The sequence below is a fragment of the Symphodus melops genome (assembly GCF_947650265.1).
Source record: "Symphodus melops genome assembly, chromosome: 3".
NCBI classification, from domain to species: Eukaryota; Metazoa; Chordata; class Actinopteri; order Labriformes; family Labridae; genus Symphodus; species Symphodus melops.
The window spans coordinates 18,368,388-18,395,626 of NC_136693.1; the positions used below are offsets into that span (position 1 = coordinate 18,368,388).

The following is a 27,239-nucleotide window of genomic DNA, read 5'->3' on the forward strand; positions in this document are numbered from 1 at the left end:
GAATAGGAAACTACTCATGACTCAAAAACTATTTGCCCCTGTTGCAAAACTTTCCTCTTTCAAAATCACGCATCCCGAGCTGAGAATAATTACTAGAATCTCTTATCCAACAATTTTAAACACCTCAAATGAGAAGCAAATTAGAGACTTTTTTACTTGTAAAATAAAATCATTGTTGACAAATACACTTCACTTATTGGGAAGGTTGGTCACACAGTCCTGATTATGATCAACTCTGTACCTCTCACTGCTTTCTTAGGCCGCAGTAACACTGGTTACATTATGTCTTAATATTTTCCCATCAGAGGCTGAAACTAACTGAAGTAACACACATTACCATTAAGTTAATTAACCATTAAGCCACATTGAAATAAAATCAACGTAATTAACAATAGAAAATGAGAGTCAATCACTCAAGAATTTAAATATGTAGAGTACGTTTTCTATGCTAGCCTTGTTCAATGGAAATGGATCACAACCTATGCAGAGGAGAGCGAATGTGTACAGCGTGTGTGCAAATTCCCTGCTCCGTGATGATGGTTTTCGCGAGATTGTCATTAAACGCACCTCGAGGACAATGACGTCATCGACATGCGAACCAAACAGGTGGTTTGTTGCTGTTTTCGTCAGGTCTACCCAGACCTTTGTTGTCTACATTAATGTAGTGTGTGACCTTCAGGTCAGTGTTATATTTATGTTAACAAATCGTGTTCTGTGTACGAGGGAGACCTCTGCTGGACATTATTCTGTATTGTTTGGTCATATGTATGCCTGAGATTTTCAGTTTTACTGCACGTGATTGTAAACAGCTTTTGATTGACGGTGCATTTGTTTCCTTGTATTATTTCCTTTAATAAACCACATTAACCTGCAAAGAGATATTTGTATCATTTTGGATTATGATAGTCTGCCTGACATTTATTTACTAAGGCAACCTATCTTTGGTGGCGTGACATGAACCAAATCACACAAATCCTGTTTCCTCCTAAAGGAGGTCAAGTTTTCATTTAACTTTAACTGATCTTCAGTTTATTTTGGGCTTCATGGAAACGTGCTCAAGCAATGGCCCTGAGTGACCCTTTATAATCATACCTATATGATCTTGAACATTAATATACATACATTAATAGAAATTGTAAAGTTGATTTCTACGTATGTATACATTTCTTTCCAAAACAAAAGGGAAAAATGAAATTGTTTTAATGTTATTCTGAAATGTGGAAAAAATAGAAAATTAGTTGGTGAGGGCCAGATACAACTTACATCAGCTTTATTTCAATAATATAGTATACTGGATATGCTAATACTGTTACTGTTGTGTGTCCAAACTTTTGACTGATAGCGTAAGTGTAGAGAAAATCAAAGAGATTTCACAATTTCTGTTGTTGCTGTCCGTGCTGATATTAATACAGTGCATATCAGGTATAGCAGTGTTGTCAGTTTAAAATGCTGTAAACCTCAAAATATTTATTGAACTTATTTAATAGCCTGTGAACTGTGAAAGAATACTGAAAACATAAAATAAACGGACCCATGTGTATTTCAGCATTGTTATCCTTACTTTCATTAATTTTCTTTAAGATAAGATCCAAGCCATAGTTTGGGAATTTGAACCATAGCTTATATTAATTCATTTAAATGACTCTAACTACTTATCCCATTGGACGCACGTGTGTCTGTGTGAACAGAGCGGTATGGAAGAAGTGCTGTGCTGGCTGAGACTGTGATGGGGCCATTGTGATACCCTTTTCATGGGACCCCGAAATCCTGGCAACGCCCCTGCTTCTTCCACCACTGTACAGATGTTACTAATGGTCCTGTAGTAGTGGGATTTTATAGCACTCTCCAGCCCAGCAGAGGGCGCTAAAGGGAAAGAACACGAGTTCCGGTCCACAGCTGATTGGTTGATTCGTGTGCTTCGATGTAGGCGGGCTGTTTGTAAATGTTAGTGTACGGCTGCCAGCGCGATCTTAAATAATTCAGCTGTGAAAATAAACCGAAAAACTATCATCCAATTACAGAAGTATTACTAACAATACCGAATTATCGGCTACTGTCTGAAGGAGAATGAGCGAGTCTGCAAAAACTTTGCTGCAACGACTGCTGAGACGGATCCCGATTCAAACGCTGAAAACAACTCTCGCCAAGTGGGGCCGTTTGACTGCAGATCAACAGCAAGCCATAGATTTCACCCAGGCGAAATCAGCTTTAGCAGAAACCCTGTTGGCGATTTGTGAGGTAAGAGAACCCCTCTTTTTTAAAAACGTGAATGTTCATGTTAAAACCGTTAAAAACCAAAACAGGCTGCTTGATGAAGTGACACTTGGCTTTGTTCACAAGTGTACCTCGCTTCATGTGACGTTACGTGAATGTTTTCTTCGATTTCTAACAAGAGTGAGTTTGTGTGGACTTCATGTCCTCTTGTGTGTTTTTAACAGGAACGTGAGTGGACACTCAAACACATAACAGAGCTCGAGATGATATGTGAGTCAAATGAAAAGATGTTGTCATTTGGACTTTAGTAACACAAACATGTGATGGTAAATGATACTGTCTGTGTTGTTGTGCTTCCATTATCTCTCAGACATTATTGAAAATCCAAACCAGGGAATATGGTATGCTTACCACCTCCAGGACCCTGAAGGTAAGTAAAATGCATCTTGTACTATGAAGGGAAAAGTCTGCAGCTTTTCTTTTCTTCTTTTCTTTTTTATTAGACAAAAAACGGCACACGCTGGTTTGATCAGGATGTTTCTACAAGTTATACCTTTCATCAGCTGGACTCTGGTTTTTACTGAGACAGCAAGCTTCACCTGTTTCTACGTTTATTCGATTTTCAGACCATATGTTTTGTAGTTGTTTATATATTTATTTTCTCTTTTTTTTTTATTTCAGATGATGCTCACTGTATAGAGTTGACACATTTCAAGGAAGAATTCAAATCTCATCTCGGGGAGCTTGTAAGACATGTAAGCCACATCTTTCTCCTCACACAAACTACTAAATCTTAGCGATGGTAGAGTTGGATGATTTAAAGACTTTGGATGGTCTCCTCTGTGTTAAACATCCTTTTATTCAGAGTCTGCTTTTGCATTCAAGGTGTCTGTCAAGATAAAGAAGCACACAGATGAAGCTGTATGGATTCGGATTGCTTGGGGAGACAGCTTCTCTCGTCCCAACCACCTCAAACCAACATATGTTGTACACTATTTTCAGACCCCATACGTCTTTGTGACCAACCTAACTTCAAAGCACAAGCCACTGTTATCACAAGTGAGGATTTATTTCATATTTGAGATTGTGGCTGCAGTTTCTTCTTATTCCATTCCCGTCTTTGAAGAGTGATGTGTTTTGCAGGCTTTGGTTCTATCGACTAGACATCAAGCTATCAAGGATGCTCATCTCAGTGGACGCAAACTTACTGCCATCAGGGACCTGCTGATGAGACAATACCAACAGGTATGTCTGTTGTTCAAGTTCAACTTTGTTATTAGCCATTTCTGCAATTCAGTTGAAAGGAATTTGTCTTTGTGTGACGAACTACGATAAACTGTAGGAACACGTTGTAAAAGGCTCGACTGTATATCTGTAAATATTAAGTCTCTTACAGAACCACTTCTCTATCACTCAGTTGTTCTCCGTGTCTTGTTTTTTTTTTAACCTTCAAGTAAAGGATTGGGATCAACTTTAAGGACTATTCTAATCTAGTCCTTTACTCTGACTGACTGGAGGTCACAACATATCAGTAGATAGATTTCTCACACGTGCAAAAATAAAAGTCCTGATCTTCCCAGAAGTGATCGGGTATATTTTCAGGAGTGCATATGTGAAAACTACTCTAGTCACAGTTTGTGGTCAGGGAGCAGTAGCACTAAGACAAACTTATAACAGGATGATAAATCTTAAGTTTGATTGTAATAGTTCAATGAACATGAACCCTCAGCATCAAACCAAAGACATGGAGTCCCACGTTTTAATAAGGTTAGACTGAAGCATTTTTCTTTTACAACAGCCAATTCTACACCTTGATATAAAGTTAAATCCCAGATTAAAGCGCATTGAAGGCCTCTGAATAAGAATGGATGAATGTTGTGTCGATTTTGTTGTATCTTTGAAGCTTGCCTTCATTTTTATGGTGTAAATGGAGCAGCTGTGATGCAAAGTCCAATCAATCGATCATCTCTAAAATACAAGTGCTCTTTATTTATTTAGTTTTTAGAGAAGCCTACAGTGGAAGATGGTTGTTTACATTTACAAAGAACCAAGCTAATATATTTTATTTTTGGTGTTTTAAATATCATGGTTTGTTTCTAGGTGTTTCCAACAAAGTATCCCAGCCCCCTTGCAGAGAAGAATCAAGCTGCCTTAAGTATGTTTTAAACTACATATTTTCTTCTACTTGAAAATTGTTTTAGTTGAATGTATTTGGCTGGAAGGTGTGTTTGCATGCCAGAAGTCAGCCCTGTGATTAATCGTATTTGTTTTTACAGACCCACACATAGAAAAAGAACAGGATAGCAATGCAGCAAACAGATGTCAGATGGCCACTGAAGCCTTTGGTGGTGGGACATTACCTCAGATACAGTCGGCAGTTTACAAGGTACTCAAAGGCATGCTTTGATTTATTATATCGACTAAGAACAAGTTGACTAGTCTGTGAAATTTAAATGAAAGCATCATGGGTTTGTGTCATGTTTCCTTAGCTGGAAACAAAATTCAGAGATCAGACCAACAGGACCATGACCGACAGAGAAGAGCCCTTCAGATGTGTTGTCAAATTTTCAAGCACCAACCTCCTGGAGTCACTGAGAGACTGTGCATCTTCAGGTAACAAGAGTCTGTTTCGCCTCAGACATGGGAAAACATTCAGAAGGAAATTGATTATGTCAACAATGTGGGTCATTCAAGCAGCTTTTAATAATTGACACAACTGCAACTCCCCAAAATGACCACAAGAGGACACAAACATTAGAGGGAATACCCACCAGATGAACATAACAGTCATGGGGAATTACATTCTGAGGCTTTTTGTCCACCTTGTCTCTTCATTGTTAAGGACATTTAAATAATTAAAAAAAACACATTTATTTATTTAACCTTCTTCATGTTTTTTGTATTTTACAGGATTTGCCTCCACACCTGTCACCCCCCTGCTCTCATCTATTCCCCTGAAAGGAAAGAATTCTTTTGTCATCGCAGACAACGGCCCTGGTGCCTCGACACATCGACCACAAAACTAATGGTCGACTGACCTGATTAATGGAGTCTGGATTAATGGACCAACAACCAGCCTATTGGGGCGGATCCTTGATTTAAGGGGCTTTCTGTCCAGCTCTGCTGTGTCAGACTCACCTATGGTTTGTTTTTACACTTATTATTGATATCCTTGTTGAAATGGCTTTGAAAGAGCCAGTGATCTCGGCGGTAACAAGGAACTTGTGTTTTTGTTGATACGTGCTTTCAAGTCATAAATACGTCAGTGCTAACTATCGTCTTTTGTTGGTGTTTCAGTGGTCAATTAAATAAAATGTAATGTCTTTTTTGTTATGAATATGAACAGGATTTTTATACTCTTCTTCACTGTAATAAAAAAAACCAACTTTAAAATCTTTTAGAATACAGAGTGTTGACATTTTGTAAATTGGCTTTTTATTTTTTACTCTGTTTGCGCAGCATTGTGGTTATCATATTTGTAAAATGGTAATGTCCTGGAATAAGATCTGTGTCCTTCTGAAAAAGAAATTGTTGCTGTCAGTCATTATTTATTTTGATTGTTTCGTAGAGTACTGTGGAGAAGATGAACAAGGATATATTTCTTTGAAACTATCATAATATCGAATCAGAAAAGATCTAATAACGTCTTCAGAAAAACTATACCTTTAAAATAACTACAATTTGTCCACCTTGTAGAGTCATAACGTGAGAAGAGTGAACTTTCAGCTTGACAGTTTGTGTAAAGCGGAAGTAGTGCGATAACGGATGTGACGTAGTCTCTGCACAGACCAGCGCTTTGTCAGTAGGCGGTGCCGATGCCGCCTTTCAGGCAAAGCTGAGGGACGTTATGCCACTTTTCATTCAATGCTGCTTCTGGGGCTTTTTGCCAAACATAGGATGGACTGTCAGCGCAGAAACATGGCTTCATCTGCGATAAGTAAAGAGAGTAACAGAGATAACGTCACACAGGACGGTCTGAAAGGTGACGAGGAGTCTCTGTCGCAGTCAGGAGAAATGATCAAACCCACCATCACGGAGTTAACCAAAGGAGTAAGGACGAACATCCTCTGCACCGTGGAAGGATGTGGCAAGATTCTCCCTAACACACCTGCATTGAACATGCACCTTGTGAAGTCACACAGAGTCAAGGTAAGCGTGTTTAAGTCTGTTTAATCAAATGAGCAGCAGGGCATTACCTACATGCTAAGTTTGCTAACTCGTGTTTGTAAAAACAATGTCATAAATCTGGAAAAACGCAAGTCATCATCCATAACCAAAGTGATGCTTGGCAAACAGCACACTAAAAAAGCGTTGTGAAACATGTATTTTCTTCAAAACATGCATCTTGTCACAGTCCAGTTGGCGGTTAGCGAGCACGCTAGCAGCATTGGAACTAGCTCCAGTTTACGTCACCTATCACTGATAAGGATCGCACGTGACGACTGATGTTTACTGCACTTTTCGATACGCATGTGGTTTAACCAGAGACTGTAAATAAACGGGTTAATCCCGACATTTCTTCCAGGTGTCCGCCCTGTTTGCACAATTCTGTGCAACATATTTGGACTTGAATCAATCTGTTTTAGCAAGTCATCAGCTCATGAACCACAACCCAACCAGCAAGCAGCATTACTTCATTCAGATCCATAATCGACTGTCCGATACCAATCCTTTACAGTCAGGCAGAGCTGATGGACGAAAGTCTACTTCTGACCCTGGTCACAAAGTAAAAGTCCTCAGTATACTGGAGCGTTTAATGGGAGGCTGTGATTTACTCTTTCCTCTCCATGAATGAAGTTCTTTGCCTTTTGTCCTGAGTTAAACTAAGCTCTTTGTCTAAAATAGGTGAATGTTAGAATTTAAATGAGCTCTAAGAATGAGTTTGCCAGAAGAGTTTGTAAAGGCCCCATCAGGGATTCAACCACCTCACTTTAGGATTAGGTATGTTTGAAATCCGCTGGTTTGGCCAGTCTTCATTTAATTTTGTTTTTTACAATTGGAGACACGTTTTCACGACGTATGAGAAACTTAGTGGTAGTGTGTTGTTGCTTATTGTTTGTATGTACAAGCAGTGGGGCTATTAACCTGTTACAGTCATAAGATGTTGTTCTTTTAATTCCCTTTTCACTGTTGATAATTGACAACACAACCAAGTTCTTAGTTGCTGGGATATCTCACAGAAGGCATTTAATCTGCTTTAATAAGAGAAGTGAGACTGCTGTAGCTCTGTTAGCCACTGTTGTAACTGGACTTGCTCCCTTCTTTTGGGCTACAACACTCATGAAGAATATCATGTTGACATGACTTGGCCGTAAGCTTACCACCCGACGATGTATCTAAAGGCAAAAGTCAGAACATTTGCTGCTGGCTGTCCTATTTCTTCTAAATCCTCATCATAAACTGAAGTGCGTTTGTCGGCTTCTCTCTTCCCTCCAGTGTTACAGCGAACAGAGATGACCTTGACCACCGACGAGCTCAAGTATTCACAGGGTTACTGGTGTAGTGGATGGTGGTTTAGTCCATTTCAGTTTTACTGTAGTTGAGGTTTTGTGCGATGATTAAGCTTTTCATGAGTTTTAAATCTAGAATGTGCCGCTGGCTGCTTTGGAAAGCCTAACACCAGGGCGGAGACAGACTCAACAACATGTTTAAAGATCATGCACTGTCAAGCTTATCGTTGTTTTTAATTTGAAGGAATGAAAAGCAGAGCCTGCTGCATATGCAGATGTGTGGTGCCTTGAGTTCTACATCATCTACACTGACTAAGAGATCCAATCGTCCGAATATTTCCTTCAGTATAAGTGAAACAGGGAATAGAAACGGAACATTTAGTATTATTATATACATAATAATTAACTTTTGTCAATTGTGTGTGTGTGCATGTGTGTTTGGTTATATAGCAATTTAACATTCACTGTATTGTTTTTCAAAGTAGGGTTATTAAATGATGCATTCATACTTTAATACTCTGCTTTTTCTTTTCCTTTTGCTGCTATTCTCATCCTCAGGATGGTATCGTCAATCCCACGGTCAGAAAAGACATGAAGGGCTCTCACAAACTTTACTGCTGCCCCATTGAAGGCTGTCCCAGGGGGCCAAACAGACCCTTCTCCCAGTTCTCCCTGGTTAAACAAGTAAGCTTTTCCTCCAGTGACATGTAATCTCGCCAGTGCTAATGGAGCGGGAAGACGAGATCTCAGCTCTTTGAATCAAGTCATGGTTTATTACTCGGCCGCAAACATGACACAAAACATTACACAGGAGTTGGGTCATACAGTTTATTTCACCTTTTTACTGCCACCTGTCATACAGTGATTTTTTTTTTTCACAATTAATAAGCTCGTTTAATTTGTACCTTAAACCCTTTCAGCAAATGTAAGACTTATTCTTATTTGAAAATAGGACTTTTTTTATTTGTTATGATTTAGGTTTGAGGTAAAAATAGAAAACAAAATCATTTTCTCTCTTACTCACAAACATCTTCAAATGATAAAAAAAAAGGCTTTTAAAAAAAAAAAAAAAAAATTCAAGTGTATGTTTTTTGCCTCCTTTTCTACATTTATGTTTTAAGGAGTTCTTGTGTTTGAAGCATCTGCAGCATGAAGGACTACAAAACACAGTTCCCCTCTGTCTAAACCAGTGGTTCTCAACTGGTCTCAGGACCCACCACCAACTCCCACTGATCCCCTTTTGGTTCCCGATCCACCAGTTGAGAACCAGTGGTCTAAACAACACACTGGACTGGTACTGTGTTGGGATCAATTGATTAAAAAAAGAATACTTTGTTGTGGGATGTTTGTGTAAAAAGCTGTTTCTAAAAGTATCCTAAAAATTATTCTATGGCCTGTTCTTTTTTTTTCTCCACTGGATCTGTTTCATTGTAGCACTTCATGAAGATGCATGCAGAGAAGAAGCACAAGTGTGTCAAATGCAACAATGGCTACAGCACAGAGTGGGACCTAAAGCGGCACATAGAGGACTGTGGAAAGACGTACCAGTGCACATGTGGCTGTCCCTATGCTAGTCGGGCTGCTCTACTCTCCCATATCTACAGGACGGGTCATGAGATACCCACAGAACACAGGCATGTACATGAAGTACACAGAATGATTGACTTTTAAATGTACTTTAAGGTTTCAGAAAGTATAACTTCTCACTGGCTTTCTTTGTGTCTGTTTTATTTCCGAACAGAATTCCTCCGGTGAAGAAGCGAAAGATGGAGAAACTGTTGAGTGGTTCTGAAAAGCTCAACGTCAGTGAGTCAACTTGTCAGATCATGTCTGCTACTAAAGAACTTACAGAAACTGCTCTCCCCTCTGACATACCTGGCCATATCCTAGACTCGGGAAACCAGAACTCGAACCCCCGTAAGAACCTCCAGAAGTTGCTCTTACCAAAGCCCAAGATGGCTTTGGTCAGTGTTCCTGTGATGCAGCTGGCCCACCTGCCTGTCCTCCTCCCATCTACAGATAGCGGGGCTTTGAGGTCTTTAGTGCTGGCAGTGGACAGCCAAGGCTCAGTCAGCACCTTGCATCTTTTGTCACAAGCTACAGGAGCTGTGGTACCCCAACCCCATGCTAAGAGTTTAGGTTTCAAGGACAGCATGCCTAGTTCCCGTTCTAACTTGGGGCCTATAAGCACAGGGGTGCAGGTTAGTCTGGACTTTGCAGGAACAGAGGACTCGGCCAGTATCCTGGGAGGGCATCGTGGAAAAAGCACATCCACCAACATTCAGACCGACAAATCGTACTTATCAAACATTCCCACAGGCGTTGGAGTTGGGGATGGAACAGGCTTGTGCTCTGTGGGTGAGTCATCAGTGTCTTCCTGCTCTCAAACAGACATCAGTGTGAGCGCCCAAGTCCTCCTACCAGTCAGCGTTGAAACACAGACATTCTCCTCTTGGGACAGGGACACATCCTCTATTGGAGCTCAGACGGACAGCAACTGCACCAGCCAAATTCCTTCCTCCTTCTCGTCTATGCCCCCGTACAAAACCCGGCAAACACAGACACATTTTGCCTCGCCTCAGTCAGAGGAGAAGGTTCAGGACCAGGCTATCATGTGCTCCGACTTATTTGGCAGTGACTCCCTCAGTGTTTCCACACAGACAGCTCTGGACATAGATGACACCCTCACAGCTGCAGGAAGCAGTATATATGTGGACTCGAAGTCAGTGGGTGCTATGTGTTTTGGTGTGCAGACAGATGAGCTCAATTCAAACAACATGGCCGACAACCAGACCCAAACAATGACCTTGTTAAATGACTTGGAGAATATTCTGTCTGACAGCATGTCAGGCCACCAGGTGCTCACGGAGGCCTCGGCAGGCTGCGGTGCAGGTTTGGGCTCCGTTCAAGAGCAACACAACACTATTGACTTTGATTTTGAGGAGTTTCTGAACGCTGTGCACATCCAGACACAGACAGAGGAGAGCGAGCTGGGAGGACTGGCTGGAGACGCACCATTGGAGTCTCTGGACATCCAAACTCAGACAGACTTCCTCCTGATGGATGAACTGGACCAAAGCGCTGGACCAAGTCGAACCCAAGCCAACGACCTGGAGTTATTCGACACTCAAACTCAGACTGACCTCAATTTCCTGCTAAACGCTGGCAGCCACATGCCGTTAAGCAGCATCCTGCGACATTCGAGCTTTTCAATGAGCACCGAGTCTTCAGACACGGAAACACAGACAGATCTCCCATCATTTCCCACAGGCCTCTCTGCTCAGACGCCTGTCAGTCAGGGCGAGCACGCACGGCTGCTTAACAGCACAGAGACTCAGACTGTGACCAGTAATGCAGAAGGCCTGGGACACCTTTTCCTGACTAGCAACGAAACACAGACTGTCATGGATGACTTCTTGTCAGCAGACCTGGCCTGGAACATGGAGTCCCATTTCAGCTCTGTGGAAACGCAGACTTGTGAGGAGCTCTGTGCTCTCTTTCAGCACCCTGAGAAACCAAACCGCTGAAGCACCTCTTTGAAGAGCTGTCTGAAGTTTTCCGGTGCAGGTTTCTTATGTCTGCCTTTTCCTTTGAGAAGGAATCAGCCTGCACTGTCGTCCAGTGGACCACAAGCTGAGCAGTAAGACGTCTGCTAAACAGTCTTTAAACATTCCCATGGAGTCGTCATATACAGAGTCATTCCAGGTTTAAACCCTGACCGCTCTGCTGCACTTTATTAGCTCAACAGGCATGATTTAGCCGCTCCTGTGACAGTTTACATATTTATTTGCACATAAATAACACATCGTACGTGTCTTGTCTGAAATGCCAGTTTGCTTCTCTATGACGCAGTTTAACCGATGCGACTGGTTTTCACTGCTCGTTCTTATTAGATGGAAGAAAAAAAACCAACTCTGTATTTCATCAGTGTTGCACTTAATAGGGACGACGACTTTAGCAGTTCAACAAAAGGCTTAAGTAAAAAGTAAACTGATTGACAGTTTTCAGGTGTTCATATTCTGCATGAGAAAAGATTCATCTGAGCTACTCGGCAAGCAGTTGACGTATCACATGCGTGTGTGACGTGCAGTGCATTGTGCAGCTTATGCAGACAGTGGCTGCCTCATTCATGTCAGCTAATCAGTGGCAGCGTGTCTATAAGTGAAGAGCTACTGCACACGAGCTTTACAGTCAGTGGAAAAAGTTGACCACTGAGAACATGTCGGCTTAAGTTTTCCAAAATAAAAGCCTTTAACAGTGAACTGCTGAGTTGTATCCTAACTATACAAATGTGGCACAAGTTGTAAAAAAAAAAAAGTGTGTCTTGTTAGTTGTTGCACAACATTCATTGAAATGTGTTTTGTGAAGTATTGTTGTGTGAAAACTTGTTTGTGTCTTGGCCTTTCCTATAGCTAAGCAGTCAATTAAAGTCGGTAAGCAGACTAGGCTGTCAGTGTCTTTGACTTATTCATTAGCTGGGTGTAAGTGTATACAGTAGCAGTACACAGTGATGCAGTTATGTTACTGAGGAGAAACACACAGCAGATAAGGGCGAGGATGAGCAAAAAACAACAACAAAAAACTAGTTTTATGTTGACTTAACTGGAAGGAGTCCTTCTGAATAACTTCTATGGAAGTCTTCAGATGTTTGAAGCTAATCAGTGAGAAGTGTCATTAAGAATAAAAAAATCTCACTTCCAGCAACTTAACGTAATGTTTTGCTTGTGTTTTTCATGATACTGTCGCATTGAGTCACCTCATTGAAAGCACAGGTACTACATGTATACTGTGTCTCCTGGTTAGAGTCATCCGCCTGGATCATTTGTACATTTTGTTTTGTTGGTGCCTTATCCCAAGTATTAGCTTTAGTTCTGTTACAGACATTTGCTGCTTTAAAATATTTATCAGAGCTATACGAACATATGATTTTGACTAACTCTGAACAAAAGTCAGAAACTTTTCCTCACACTTTGCATGATCATTTAATTCTGTATTCGTATTTTCATCGTTGCATGAAATATTGGAATGTTCATTTATCGTAGTTTCTATTTAAAGATTTATCTTCTGTCACATGAAAATAATGCCATGAAGCATTTACGTTTCTAGAAATGGAAAAATGTTACATTGTTACATACAATGTTAAATTACACTGAACCCAAGTGAAACAGTCTCTATTTTTGACACTAGAGCTCCATTGTTTAAGGTTGATATCCCTGAGTTAATAATTGTTTTGACTCTTGTACAAATAGAAATGTGTACTTCTAGTCTGTCAATTCAAGTGAAACATAGCAGCTCTGTGCTGGTTTAACAGCACAGTCCAGTGCTTTTCTTGCACAGAACCATGTGTCAGTCTTACTGTGTGTTACAGTGCTTTGTTTTCTCTTCATTGGGAATGCATGTAGATATTTTCCCAGCACAACATATTTGTTAAACCAGAATTTCTGTTGCCTCTGTGTAGTGAATGGTTGCCTTGATTAATTGTGTAAACTACACGACAGATGTTCTAAATAAACTGCGGGAAAATGTGTGATGTCATCCATGTCGCTCTGTATTTTGTTCTTTTTCACACGTTCTTGCTCAGGCAACAAGTCATTATCAACTTCAACAAAAATAACATGTACAGAAAGTCCACACAAGTCAGTGAGTTAAAGGGATACTTCACCCATTTACATGAAGCTGTGTAACATTAGAAACATGGTAGTGGTGTTGAATGGTCGTGAATCCAACTCTCATTTTGTCCTGAGACGAGAAAAATATGTTTTTCTTTGCCTGGAAGTTTTCTTCATGTGATGCAATATGATGCTTTTTGCATCACATGAAGAAAACTTCCAGGCAAAGAAAAACATATTTTTTGGGCAAATGGGTGAAGTATCCCTTTAACTTGAAGTAAGGTTTCACTGTCGGAGCTCATGAATGTATGTGCGTGCAGTACAAGTTTCACTTTGTAATCTGGAAACACAAAAACTCTGTCTTGGGCTTGATCTAGTTGTCTTTATATTTTACAAGCATGTTCAAAGTGTTTTGTTCAATTGACATTACAGAGCTAATGACTTAAACATCTTTTTGAAGAGATTGTCTTTTATTTAACATGGCAGAAAACAGAAAAGAGATATTATAATAATGCCACGGTAACACAGTCATCTCAGTTATGAATTATGTTGCAGAATTGGCAGGATTTTGGAAGACAAGACATATATTTTATGTTTTAGGATCTCGGCATGACTCTGATATGAAGACCCATCGGGTAAGCATGAGCATCACCCAGAACCCTTTTCCACGGTAACAAAGCATTACTCTCTGACTGATGTATACACTTGAGTTCAAAGACCTTACAGAACAGACGCAGTAGTTTGGCATTATGTGTACTCACAGGCTACACTGCAACACTGAATTTCTGACAGCTGTGGCTTGTGCCTAAAGTTTAAAAGAGAGAAGTGTGAGGTCGGGGTACTGCTATGTCTCTGATGAGGTAGATGCACTGTTGCTAGGTAACAAGAACAGCTGAAAAAGCATTGACTGAAAAGGTCAGAACGAAATGAGGCCCAAATGCAATATAGTGCTTAACCTCTAAATGATCTGTGCACTCCATAGTTATTGTTATGGTAAGTGTGGTCTTAACATTTTTCAAACTGGACCATGAACAACACATGCAGCAATTTTTTCTTCTGAAACATAAAATTAATATGGAATTATTCAACCAAAAGTTTTTTCCATATAAATAATAATAAAATACACAGTTCGGTTGTACGTGGTTGAACCTGAGAGTTTGAACAAATTGCATACTTTAATACCAGCATGAGTTAAACATTTATTTCAAAGCCCTTATACAGCTTGGCGGCACACACTGACTTGTTTGGTTGTGTATGGGCTTGACTTGAAGCAGTGACAAAGCGGTGGGCCTGTGTTACCATTGAGTCGTTGGTGCAGTGCAGTGTGTCAGCTTTGGAAGACGTGGGTACCTGATACCTCTTAGGTATCGAAACACTCGCAGAAGAGAACATGAGGGGGTTGTGCTGACATGTCCAGTACTTGGAGGTGAGGCCTGCTGAGTAGGTTGGAAGCTCTGGGTTAGCAACAGTGTCCATTCTTGTTCCTCTTATTCTGCTTTTATTAACTATCAGGAAAGGGTTTTTCTGTGTCTGATCTGTGTTTCCTTGTTCAGAAGCTCTATTACCACTGTTTCTCTGAGGTGGTTTAATTGGTGGTAAAAATGTGAAGTTTTTAAGAGGAACCACAATGTTATTGGGTCTATGGCTGTGTTTCTGTGGCTTAGTGGGCATGTTGTCAGATACAGAGTGTTTTGTAGAGGCATGAGGAGTCTCTCTGAGCACCCCTTCCTGCTCTACTTTTTCTCTGAATAAGAGATTTGATGTGGTTTCTTGCAGTGCATTGATAACAGTCCATTCTGGGGCCTCTTTCTGTAGAACGGCCACAGCAGTGTCACTCCAGTATCCCATGTGCTTGTCTAATTGTGTAGATTTCTGAAAGCTGCTTTTCCAGCCCACATGAGATTCACAGTGGGGCTTTGCTGTGCTAGATGAGTTGTCCAAATTAGAGGGGGTTGCTGGGTTAGTAGATATGGGGGGCGGGGTGGCAGCTTCCTTGTGCTTTGCTTTCCTGTATGTCTTCGGAGTCAAAAGTATGCAGCTCATTGGATCCGCTCTGGCCCAGCCCCTGACCTGTTTTGAATAATTTGTATAGTACAATTCAAAAACAAATAGATGAGTAAATATATTTACTATGAAACAAAAAAGTAAATTTAGAGAGGAAAAACACAGAGAAAGATATTCTTCTGGTCAAACTTAAAGCAATTCCCTGAAATCTTGTTAATATTTTTTTACAGTCTGCTCAAGAAAGAGACTTTACTTAGAACTAACATGTTATGTGATTTGGTAGAAGTTCAAAGTTTCATTGTCTCATGCCTACCGAGACAAAACAGTTTGCTTTAAGAATATTGTACGTGTTTACTTACAGCTTCTTCCCATCCATTGTAAGAGTGAAACTCAAAGGGCTCCAGCTCTTTCAGAGACTCCTCCTCACTGATATCAAGAAGAGCATCAACATGTTTTCTTTCCGGTGTCTCATAGGGTAGCTCCTCAACTGTGGGAAATCCTTCTTCTGCTCCATTTGCAGCTGTAAGATCCACTTCTAGGGTCGCCATTGAGTTAATTTGAGTCCTTCATGGTTGTAGATGATCTAAAAAACATCCAAAAATACAGAATGAACTAAACAATAACAAGTGAGAGGAAGCTAAATGTGTTTGTTTGTGAAACTTTGAAAAAACTAAAGTCAAACTTAGACTCCTAGGTTTAGACCTAGACTATTACCAAAAGAAACAACTCTACATTCCCTAGTGGATACATTTCGAATGTTTCAATGTCCCAACACTAAAAGGCCCCATTCACAAAAAAGCTGCTCATACTTATCGTGTTTCGCCCTCTCCCTTCGACAGTTTTCTCACACAGTGCAGCTGTAAATGCCTTCACAGGCGAGCTGCAACATCGTCGTCATAGCAACCCATAGAGACAGGGATGTGACGTGGAGGAATGGGAGGGCTGAGTGCTCAGTCAAAAGTCGTCATTTCGCCTATTATTAAGTGTCGTAAATGGCACAACAAAATAGTACGACAATTGGTAACGGAGTAACGGAGACTGATGGCAATCTGTTGGCATTACCAGGTCTGCAGAAAAGCCCAGAATGAATTGTTACTGTACACAAGACTGTGTTCAATAGGCTACTCTCTGACAAGCAAGCGGGGTCATTAAGCTACAGGTTTGAAAGGGGAAGTTAAGTGGTTTATCACTTGCGAAGGTGGAAATAATGTTGGCCCGTTGAAACGTTTAGTTCTGCACGTAGGCTGTAGCCTGCAGATCACGTAGTCGCCAAACTCAGCTGCACTTGTGAGGGAGGACACTGCGTTCACTCTTGTACGCCAGACCAAACTGAAAATGTGTTTTTATTTCCCCATCCTTTTTAAAATGACCATCTAGGATCAAACACTTTTCACTCGGCTTGCGCACTTCGACGGGTTGTCTTATTGGTCCAGCTCAGCATGTTGACCAGGCAGAAAGTGAGGGCGAGTGTGGTGCTGTCGCTCCCAGGCCAGCTTGGAGAAAGAGCAGTGACAGCAGGCTGGAGGAATATTTGAAGAAGAAGGAAGCTAGATGGGCAGAAATAGAAAACGAGAGGTCACAGAAAGATGATGTCACACTTTTTCTTTTGAGTTTGGCTCCTGCAATAAGGCGCCTGTACCAAGAAAGACAATCATGGGTCAAAATAAAGATGCAAGAGTTGTACTATGAGGAGGAGTTTGGTGCTGTGTATTCGTCACAGCAGTTCCCAAATTTAACTTTTTTAAAGTTGTATAGCGTTATTTAAATATTCATGTTATGTTTTATTTATTATTCCTATTCATCAATCTTTTTTATTGTTGTCATTAATTGTTTCCATATATTATTCTTGTTTATTGAAAATACTTATTGTAAATATTTATAAATTACAATTGTTATTAATTCTGATTTATTGTTCTAATCTATTAAATACTGATTAATTGAAACAACATCCTGTGTGCATTACTGAAAAACAAGTGGTGAGGTAAGACACGTAGCTTTTTATTATTCCTATTTACAAATCACAGTTTAAACTTTGAACCGTTGCTAAACATATTTACAGAAAGGTATGCACATGAGAAAAACAATGAAGGGCATTTGATTTCATATTTGAATATTTAAATTGGCTGAACATTAAATTAATTGATTAAAGGCAAAAACTTGTACCAACCTCAAGGACCTTCTGCAGCTTTATACTGCCCTCTAGTGGCAAGATAATGCTAACTCGTATCAACACTACATGCCCTTATAATTAAGAAACATGTTAACTTCTGTGTAATGGCAATTTTCCAATTTTGTCCCTCCTTTTCATTGATTGCCATAAACAGGCAGGCAGGGATGAAGTTTTACGCAGATGCAAATCATGATAGTCCAGTTGTAATTCTTGTTGACTTGACGGTTTATCGTAGTGAATTGATGATAAAAAATGAGAACAAAACATACCATTTTCCAGTGGTTTTTCTTAGTGCTGGTGATAACATGAGTGCTGGTCTGACATGAGTGCTGGTCTGGTGAGAAGTGTTTGTGCTCCCCCTACCTGTTCCCTCCCCTTCATGTCACCTATGCTCCTATATAAACACATCCCTGTGCCTTCAGTGTCCCTAGTGGAAAATAATATAGAAGAAATATCTAAACTAAATAACATGCCAACAATAAACACAAAATGGCTCCTACATTCTGATATTTTAACTGTTAATCTAGAAACAGTGATTTTGGTAGTTATGTCTGGCGTTTTGCAAAGCGTCAACAAAATTAAGGTTGTAAAGATGTATATCTACCCTCTATATCTAATATTTCCGAAAAGTAAATATTAGATATAGAGGGTAAATATACATCTTTGTGACATAATGTGGACTATAAATACCTTTAAAAGTGATGGTGTTGGTTTATTTTACACAATTTAGCGATGTTAATTAAATAATCACATTTTGTTTAGGGAATCCTTCCACTTTCAACTTTTCATACATAAATATACATGCATCTGCTAAATATATCATATTTAAATTGTATGTATAATATCATGTATAGGCTACAAAAACAGCTCTTCAGAAACCAATGGGTGACATAACTCTGACTTTAAAGTTCTATGATAGTAAAAAAAAACAAAAAAACAATAATATCTCATGACAAAACACAGCCTAATTTATTAAGTCCAATGAGGCTTACTGAAATCTGCCTGATTTGTATTGTTTTTGTGAAAAGTCTGGTTCCAGACGTTTCAAAATAGTTGCTTCAACCCACCAGATGAGAACCACTCATTCACACTGTTTCCAAATCACTTTCATCATTAAATACTGACATTAAATACTGAACAGGGGGTGGGGTTAACAAGACACAGGTGAGACACATCAGGTAATCAGCAGGCTGGAAACACTGGGGGAAGGGCATGCAACCAACAGACCTGACACGAGACATAGGGTGAGTAACAAGTAAACACAATCACAGGACATGATACAAAAGGGAAACAGAAATAAACAGACACTTAACCCAGGGATGTGACAATATGTATAGCTAGCTTCTTACCACTGCTTCTACCAGCAGACATTTCTTCTGTCATTGTCCTGATGCTTTCAGCCATCTTTCTGAGGTAGGTGCAGCGCTGTCTCATCCCTCTCATCAAAATGATCTTTTCCTCTTGAAGCCGCACTTTTGACACAAACATGTCAAAAATCTTCTTTTTGGTGAGGATATTGCTGGATTCTGAAATCATAAAAGAGAAAACAATGGTTTGATCTGTACATTGGAAACAATCAGGCACCTGAAAAGCCTGTGGCCGTGTGTATATCCCATATCTACATGCAGGGGCAAAAAATTGCCCGACGAGGAAATCCACAAACTGAAGATTTGTTCTGGGACTTTATTTTAAGGACTTCTGCTCAACTTGGTTAAAGCTTTTTTGAAATGTCAATGTACCTTACTAAAGCTGGAAAGATTCACGCAGTTACCTATTAGTAAAAAAGGGAGTCAGTCTTCAGTGCATGGGTATATTTCTTTCCCCTTTTACCTTCACTCAGTACATTTCATATTATCTAAAATGAAATGATGCACCTCTAACAGCTAGAGAACATGTAAAATTACAGTAAACACTGTATCGTCATTGTGCCACTCACAACACACACAAGCCTCAAAGAGAAATTGTTCCATACCACCGCTGTTCACTTCCCAAGGCCATAGACTACCTCGGGATCAATAAAGTATCTATCTATCTATCTATCTATCTATCTATCTATCTATCTATCTATCTATCTATCTATCTATCTATCTATCTATCTATCTATCTATCTATCTATCTATCTATCTATCTATCTATCTATCTATCTATCTATCTATCTATCTATCTATCTATCTATCTATCTATCTATCTATCTATCTATCTATCTATCTATCTATCTATCTATCTATCTATCTATCTATCTATCTATCTATCTATCTATCTATCTATCTATCTATCTATCTATCTATCTATCTATCTATCTATCTATCTATCTATCTATCTATCTATCTATCTATCTATCTATCTATCTATCTGCCTCTGTCCACTTTCCTCCCTCTATAATAAAGGCAAAATGCCAAAAATAAATCTTTAAACAAAAAAAACAAAAACTGAATGTAGCGGTAAAGAGTGGAAGAATCATTAGAGGAGTCACTGAGAGAAAATACATTTGTGGCCTATTACACAGGTGTCCCATACATGCCAACCTAGAGTGCATCTTACAGAGAAATGCTGTTAAATTCCAAATTAAACACAAAGACAGGGGGCCATAACCATGCCATTCAGCATGCTAAAGAGCGCCAACAACAAATAGAACAGGGTGTCAATACTGATAAATACAAACTAATGTTGCAAAAACATAAACAGGAGCAAAAAATCAAAGACCAGGAACAAAAGGAGAGACTGAGAATGGAACAAAGTGATAGAGAGATGGTGAGACAGAAGAAAATCGAGGATCGGACACAGCAAATAGAGATAGGACGGTCTTATCAGGCAGCTAATTCGGACCTTATTGTCAAGAAAAACGAAGGCAAGAAGGAAAGAATCGAGGAGGAGAACCGCGAGATAGCCAGAGAACAGATGAAGGACCAAAAAGTCCAGGAGGCCATTCGGCATGCTAAAGAGCGCCAACAACAAATAGAACAGGGTGTCAATACTGATAAATACAAACTAATGGTGCAAAAACATAAACAGGAGCAAAAAAACAATGGTGCTTTCCACTACCACTCAGTATCTCCTCCCTATGCACTTGACGAACGGGTAAAGGCAAATTGTCCTGAAGAGGCTGTCTTGTCATCATCTCAGTGGCAGTCGATGGCCTTAAGGTCTCAGTTTAATGCAGAGGCTGAGAAGAATGCCTATCAGAGGCAGAGGGAGGATGAATACAAGGTAGGAGAAGCCATGAAGCATAAAATGATTGAGATAGACAATGTCCGCAGGCAAAACATGCCACCTTCTGAGACGGAGCTTCAGGCCCGGCAACGCAACAGGACGGTGAGGGAGCGGGCAGTCATTCTACCTATGATGGCTAACGATGAGGTCAAGGAGCTCCACTCGACATTTCTTGCTGCTCAGTGTCAAGAGGAACCTGAGGAGAAGATACAGACCAAGGAGAGAGCCAGACAAGAGACGGTGGAATGAAAAGCCCTGGAGTATAGGCATACTAAAGAGCGCCGAAAACAAATAGAACAGAGTTTCATTACTTATAATTACGAACTAATGTTGCAAAAAAATAAAGACAAGCAAAAAATCAAAGACCATGAACAAAAAGAGAGACTGAGAATGGAACAAAGAGATAGAGAGATGGTGAGACAGAAGAAAATCGAGGATCGGACGCAGGAAATAGAGATAGGACGGTTTTATCAGGCAGCTAATTTGGCCCTTATTGTCGAGAAAAAAGAAGCCGAGAAGCAAAGAATCGAGGAGGAGAACCGCGAGCTAGCCGGAAAACTGATGATGGACCATACAGCCGAGGAGGCCATTCGGCAGGATAAAGAGCGCCGACAACAAATAGAACAGGGTTTCAATACTGATAATTACGAACTAATGTTGAAAAAAAATAAAGAGAAGCAAAAAGTCAAAGACCATGAACAAAAAGAGAGACTGAGAATGGAACAAAGAGATAGAGAGATGGTGAGACAGAAGAAAATCGAGGATCGGACACGGGAAAAAAAGAAAGCAGATTTTTATCAGGCAGCTAATTTGGCCCTTATTATCGAGAAAAAAGAAGCCAAGAAGCAAAGAATCGAGGAGGAGAAGCGCGAGATAGCCAGAGAAGAGATGGACGAAGTAATAATCCAGGAGGCTTTTCTGAAGTACGATAAGACGAACGGACAAAACTTTAAGGACTTAGAACATCAGAGAGAGACACGTGATCAATCGGCCGTTGCAAATCGTGAAAAGATCATGAAAGAGGCTCGTTATCTTACTGACTTAGCTAAGAAGAGACGTGCGAAAGCTGATGAGTTCCAACAAAACAACCAGTATAATGCTATAGGACACGATGAATATTATTACAAAGAGTGTGAAAGGAGAAATAAGGAAGAGATTAAAAGACAAAAATACCAAACACCCAGGCATAATGCCCGTGGTTCATTGAATACATTCCTTAATGTCACAGGACAGAGGATTCAGCTTGGAAACCAAAATGACAAATCTGGCAACATGCTGCCAAGGCCACATGTACTGAATCAAAGACAACAGTTTGTGGATGGACGATTGTCTGCATGCCACCCACACTTCCGCCTTCCCCCTATTTGAAAATAGTTCAAGGAAAGAGGCTAGAACTTTATTTCCTTTTCCTGTCCCACCCACCCGACTACTCACCATTTCTCATTTTCTGGGTTTTCTCCGGGTGCCCCGGTTTGTCCCAACAATATAATCAATTATGACCAAAAAGATCATTGACTACAAAGTAATAAATGAATAAATAAATGATTGACTCAATTTGAAATAAGAGATATTACTTTTTGACTGTGTTAAAGTAACACAGAAGAAAGTCAAACAAAGCACAATGCACTCTGTGCTCCTGCTGCTCTTTCATGTCACCATTGTGTTTTAATTTTGTTTTAGTAGTATTGCTTTTGTTCTTGTTTTTACCCTGGAAAGCACCTTGTGCACCATTTGGTACTGGAAGGTGATGTACAAATAAAATTTGATTGATTGATTGATATTGTATAGCGTCATGTAAGAATCATTAAGATTGAGATCAGAACATTGATCAGATTCAAATTCATCACTCATCAGTTTACAAAACAGTCATTCAGACAGCAAACAAAACATTTGGATAGAAATATAACGATTATTATACACAGGTCTGTTGGTCAACAGGCAAGGCAGGCAACTGCTTGGGGCCGCCAGCCAGTAGGGGACTGCAGGGCTAATAAACTACTACAACATGTCAAAATGTACACATATTGCAATGACAGTAAGAAACTTGGGGCACTTTTGCTTTGACTCCAGTGTGTGCTGATCAATAAAAAAACGTGCAATCAGATACCAGACATGAAATAGTCCTTGAAACAATATATTGATAAATACTTAGAATCAAGAAAACAAGTGTAGAAGTCCACTTCATATCGATAACAGTTTATATTAAAGAGGAGGGAAACACATTGGTAGATGCAGTTGCAATAGTGGGAGCTACAGGAAGACAGATATATTTATGTCTGTACAATATTGAAAAGTTAAAATAAAAAGTCAATTCAGAAATAATAAAAAAAATAAGTGGCAGAAAGCATTAATTGATTAATATAAAGGAAAGGAAATAAGAATGATTGAGTACATCTGAAGTCATGAATAAACGTGACCATTGTGTTCCTCAGGAATAAGTGAAACAATCTGCGCTACATGCTGCAGAGGAACTCTGCAGGAAACGGAGAGTGGGTTGTATTTTAATTTTAAAATGAATTGTTCGGAAAATTTGGTGTGGCAAAGCTATTCTGACCTACACTCCAGTCCAGAGGGTGGCAGTCGAAAATATGCAAGTTGTTGTCAATCTCAATAAACAGGAAGAAGAAGAAGTGTTTTGCAGGCATCATGTCCTCCAGGTTCGTACTGTATAGGTGACGAGTTTGTTAGCTCAATACCAGTAGATTTAGTCGAAATGGTGTGGACATTATAGGAACCAGCGTCGTAAGTTCACGGGGAGAAAAAGGAAACCGTTGTGTTTAATTCTTCGTGGATTTGATGGATTCATGACTGACAGTGAAGATAGCGGAGGACTAATTAGCAGCTAGCTAACATTTGACCGTGGGTTTCAGGAACACTTCACATCATACATCCTCACCACTGGTAAGAGTAATTCATTTATCAAATCCAAAGACTGCTGCGCTCTGACTTACAGGATATGTCAGTAAAATATAGTAATATATAGCCTGGAACATATACAGTATGAGTAAGACAAGCTAACCTTTCAAACTCCTGTGTGTGAAAACTCAACAATGCATGTGTTTTAATCATGTTCCCTGAATGAGATGATTCTAGAAAAGGCTGTGCTTTTTAAATGGGTTAAGAGCATTAAAGGGGAAATGTGGTAATTTACAGAACCTTGAATTTTCCATTTTCACAGTGTTGTGTAACTCTCTGCTTCTCTCTGTGTGTCTGCAGGTAAGTGTCCAAAGGAAACTAAACTATGACAGCTCAGGAGGGAGAGGGATGGGGAGGCATTAGTATCCTTCAGAGGATTCCTCCAGTGCAGAGAGGATTTCTTACTGGGTTGACATCACGTGTATAGTAGAGCAGTGGTTCCCAACATATTTCGTTGGAGACTTCCCTACCTGTGTAAAAAATACTGGAACATGGAAACATGTCGATTTTCTGCCATGAGCTTGATTTTATTTATTTTAAACATCCACACATATATAATCTGCCTAAACAAATTAGCCTGTTTTATTAATCCAGTAGGTGTTGTTTTGATTGAAGTTAAAATGTACAAATCCTATTTTACAACCAAGAGCATTGAGAGTGCATTGTAAGCTTTATTTCAATCTTAGTTTAAACTTTTTATTTATTCAGGACACAAGTTCCAGTGTTTTGAGTTATGAATAAGTATATATTTTGTGTGAGTGAATCTCTGTCTCTGTAGATTAACTTCTAACTCTGGGATATTGAGAGGGAATGTCTTCGACTTTCTTGAACTAAAATGCTGTTTGATGATTCATATATGCCCATCATAGTCATAGACTGTATTTGATGTCAAGCATATCCTATGTCATGAAAAAAGGAATCAATGTAAAGCCGTGTTTAAAGGCAAACTCCAAAAAAAAAAGTTTCCCACCAAGTCGTGTAACGGTTAACTCAGTGCTCCTTTGTCCGTGCTCCTCTTGTTTCTGGTTTTCTTGTCTTGCTGCAGTGGTACAGTAAGCCCTTAACTCAGCATGCACCCTGATCTGTCTCCTCACCTGCACACCGATGAGTGTAATGTGCTGATAACTCAGCTGAGGCAGTGCCACACTGAGGTAGGTCATGCTCTTGAGTCTTTCTGGAACCTGACATACACACAGAAAGCCAAATGGTTTCTCTTTGTTCCATCTGCAGCACAATTTCCTGAAGTTCTTCGGCACGTGTAATGAGGTGGACCGAGCCATGCGCGAGTGCCTAAAGAAAGAGGTTTGTTAATTATTATTGGTCTTATTTTTGCCCTTTGTTGATAGGCCGACTCTGACATGACAAGGATTGTTACGTTGTTTTGTTGTTTTTGCTTCACTATTTAACAGAGACTGGACAAGCGAGAGCGCAGTAAGCAGCATGCACTGGACATGAAAAAGAGGCTGAAAGAAGGACACAAGGAGCAGTTCTGATGGAGACTTTCCGGGAATGTTGTAGCTGGCACCACAAGCTGAAAGTATTCAGTTACGAGACGATGCATTTGATTTTTCCTCTTGGGGAGAACGTTTGTATTGTGGGACACATACAGAAGCCTCCACAGCAAGATCAATAAACAAGAACACAAAGTGGGACATTGAATGAAGCATGAGCGTTTAACACTCCTGTTGCTGTTTTGAAATAAAGACAGAAGGATAGAATTTCTGTTAGTTTTTTTTTTTCTTTGCTTCACCAGGTCTCAGTGTCATTTGAACATTAACATCAACAAGTAGAAGGGACCTCTTATCATATATTATTGCCATTAATATTAAAGGTCCCACATTATGCCCATTTTGTGGTTCATGTATTTAAATTAGGTTTGCTAAAGTACGCTCACAATCGTTAAAGTTTGAAAAAAAAGTTTCTGTTTTCATGTTCATGACACGTCACAACACATTTTCAAGGAGGGGGGCAAGAGATCGTTCCATGCGGCTATTGCTACTGCGAACAGGAGGACGTAGGAGAAGCCGGATATCCATGGACTTTGAATTTTTGCAAATAGATGTGCTTAAACGTGCAGAAAACACACTAAAGAGCAGATAAAAGCAGAATATGGGACCTTTAAGATTCTATTTTATTCAACAGGAACATGACTGATGAGAATGGGGAGGTCATATACCTGCAATGATTGGTTTTTCACACCCACCATACTCAGTAAATGTCCTCTGGTATCTACCTCCATAACACACTTGATATAATCTGTACTGATTAAAACTTGCTGCGTTGCCAGAACATTTTAGCTCAACGCAAAAATCGCCTAGCACTTTGGATCAAAGAATGCTGCTCATTCATTTTCACTGTATTTAGCAGAACACCACAGCAGTGTCAAATACATAAGTGAAGATGATGGCTGAACCTTTTCATCAAACCATTATTTTATTCAGCAGGACTCCTCAGGAATATTCTGGCACATGAATAATTCATGATAGGCAGGGGGAGAGTCCGTTTCAGGGATGCATCAGAAAGACGAATAAAAAAAATAATGTCCAAAGCCTGACCAGCGGTTTGGAAACTCTAGGTGTGAGTCTACTGAATGTTGTTTGAAAGGTTATGTGAATGAGGAATCATATTGATTCATGAAGTTCATTGAAATAAACCGTGAAAGAAAAGTAAGACTCCTTTTCATTTTAAAGCATGTGTATTAAAGACTGTGAATCTGTCATGAGTTCAACAGATCTTAAAAAAGAAGGCCTTTTATTGTACTTAAATCATGTACTTCACATTTATTAAACCCTGCCTGCAGTTGGCAGTCAGTAAACTTGAACAAAAGAAGAATTGAGTGTGTTGTAGGCATCACATTTGATTAGATTCTACTTGATGGTGATTCCTATAGAAACCTGTGTCACAATGTAAAGAGAATATAAGCTCAGAGCTTCATTAATAATTCAGACCTAACGGCTTCTCATGGTTTAAGTTCAGAGACGAGCTGGTTAAGGTTTCATCATATGGCCTGAATGGAGAGCTTCTTTCACGTGTTAAAAAGTGTTCGTGCAACCTCTGTTTGTTTAAGGGCGGTCTCTGGTGGAACCTCTGGATCTTTCATTGGCTGACACCTGGCTCCTAACTTTATGACCTCAGGCTCATGTGACTGAAAGTTCAAATTTAGCTCAGGGAACAGGGACACCTGAGCCTTCGTTTGCCTTGTGAACACAATGAAACGCAGGCTAAGAATCAGGGTTGGCTGGACGTTAACATTTTTGATTCTTTTTAGCATAGAGGGTATAGTTTTTTCTTTTAATTCGTATTTTTGTGATTTTTATCATATTTGCTGCATGGAGCGGGCCTTTTTTACCAATGCACAAGTATCCTCAAAGCCTCATGACTAACACAACTATCTGTCTGTCAACAACGTTAACAGCACTAAAAGATGTGATGAACAAATGCTGCAAAAATTAGCCTGAAGCTCAGTTCTTGAAGCAGCAATATGTAACTTCTCAGTTTTGGTGCACCAGACTGTGTCTTCTAGGAAGGCTTTGAATTCTTATTTCATCACTGGATGTAGTCTTTCACACTCCAGCTCTTTGATTTTTACTGCAGCAATTTCATGACCTTGGACAATAATGTCATTTACTCGCAAACCTCAGGAGGAGGTTGAAGTCTCAGAGGAGA

General features: G+C 39.8%; 4 protein-coding genes across 5 annotated transcripts; 3 read left to right on the plus strand and 1 right to left on the minus strand.

Annotated features, from left to right (window-relative positions):
- Nucleotides 1-1,860: 1,860 nt before the first annotated feature.
- On the plus strand, nt 1,861-5,742 carry cenpn (centromere protein N). Its single transcript, XM_079338723.1, has 10 exons — nt 1,861-2,238; nt 2,439-2,484; nt 2,585-2,644; nt 2,896-2,969; nt 3,100-3,273; nt 3,358-3,459; nt 4,315-4,369; nt 4,491-4,600; nt 4,704-4,827; nt 5,125-5,742. The coding sequence occupies exons 1-10, from the start codon at nt 2,068-2,070 to the stop codon at nt 5,238-5,240; spliced, it is 1,032 nt and encodes a 343-aa protein (XP_079194849.1). The 5' UTR covers nt 1,861-2,067; the 3' UTR covers nt 5,241-5,742.
- Nucleotides 5,743-5,950: 208 nt separating this feature from the next.
- atmin (ATM interactor) lies at nt 5,951-11,635 on the plus strand. The gene is made up of 4 exons (XM_079338722.1): nt 5,951-6,363; nt 8,223-8,348; nt 9,099-9,298; nt 9,406-11,635. The coding sequence occupies exons 1-4, from the start codon at nt 6,079-6,081 to the stop codon at nt 11,189-11,191; spliced, it is 2,397 nt and encodes a 798-aa protein (XP_079194848.1). The 5' UTR covers nt 5,951-6,078; the 3' UTR covers nt 11,192-11,635.
- A 2,824-nt stretch (nt 11,636-14,459) lies between these two features.
- cUnh16orf46 (chromosome Un C16orf46 homolog) lies at nt 14,460-16,192 on the minus strand. Its single transcript, XM_079340200.1, has 3 exons — nt 16,087-16,192; nt 15,637-15,860; nt 14,460-15,343 (listed from the first exon to the last, which is right to left on the minus strand). The coding sequence occupies exons 2-3, from the start codon at nt 15,823-15,825 to the stop codon at nt 14,465-14,467; spliced, it is 1,068 nt and encodes a 355-aa protein (XP_079196326.1). The 5' UTR covers nt 15,826-15,860; nt 16,087-16,192; the 3' UTR covers nt 14,460-14,464.
- Nucleotides 16,193-23,181: 6,989 nt separating this feature from the next.
- cmc2 (C-x(9)-C motif containing 2) lies at nt 23,182-25,294 on the plus strand. Of its 2 annotated transcripts, none has more exons than XM_079338795.1 (4): nt 23,182-23,495; nt 24,615-24,724; nt 24,804-24,875; nt 24,983-25,294. In XM_079338795.1, the coding sequence occupies exons 2-4, from the start codon at nt 24,644-24,646 to the stop codon at nt 25,064-25,066; spliced, it is 237 nt and encodes a 78-aa protein (XP_079194921.1). In that variant the 5' UTR covers nt 23,182-23,495; nt 24,615-24,643; the 3' UTR covers nt 25,067-25,294. The 2 variants fall into 2 exon arrangements, with proteins under 2 accessions (XP_079194921.1, XP_079194920.1); XM_079338794.1 differs by having other exon boundaries at nt 23,187-23,558; nt 24,619-24,724.
- Nucleotides 25,295-27,239: the final 1,945 nt, after the last annotated feature.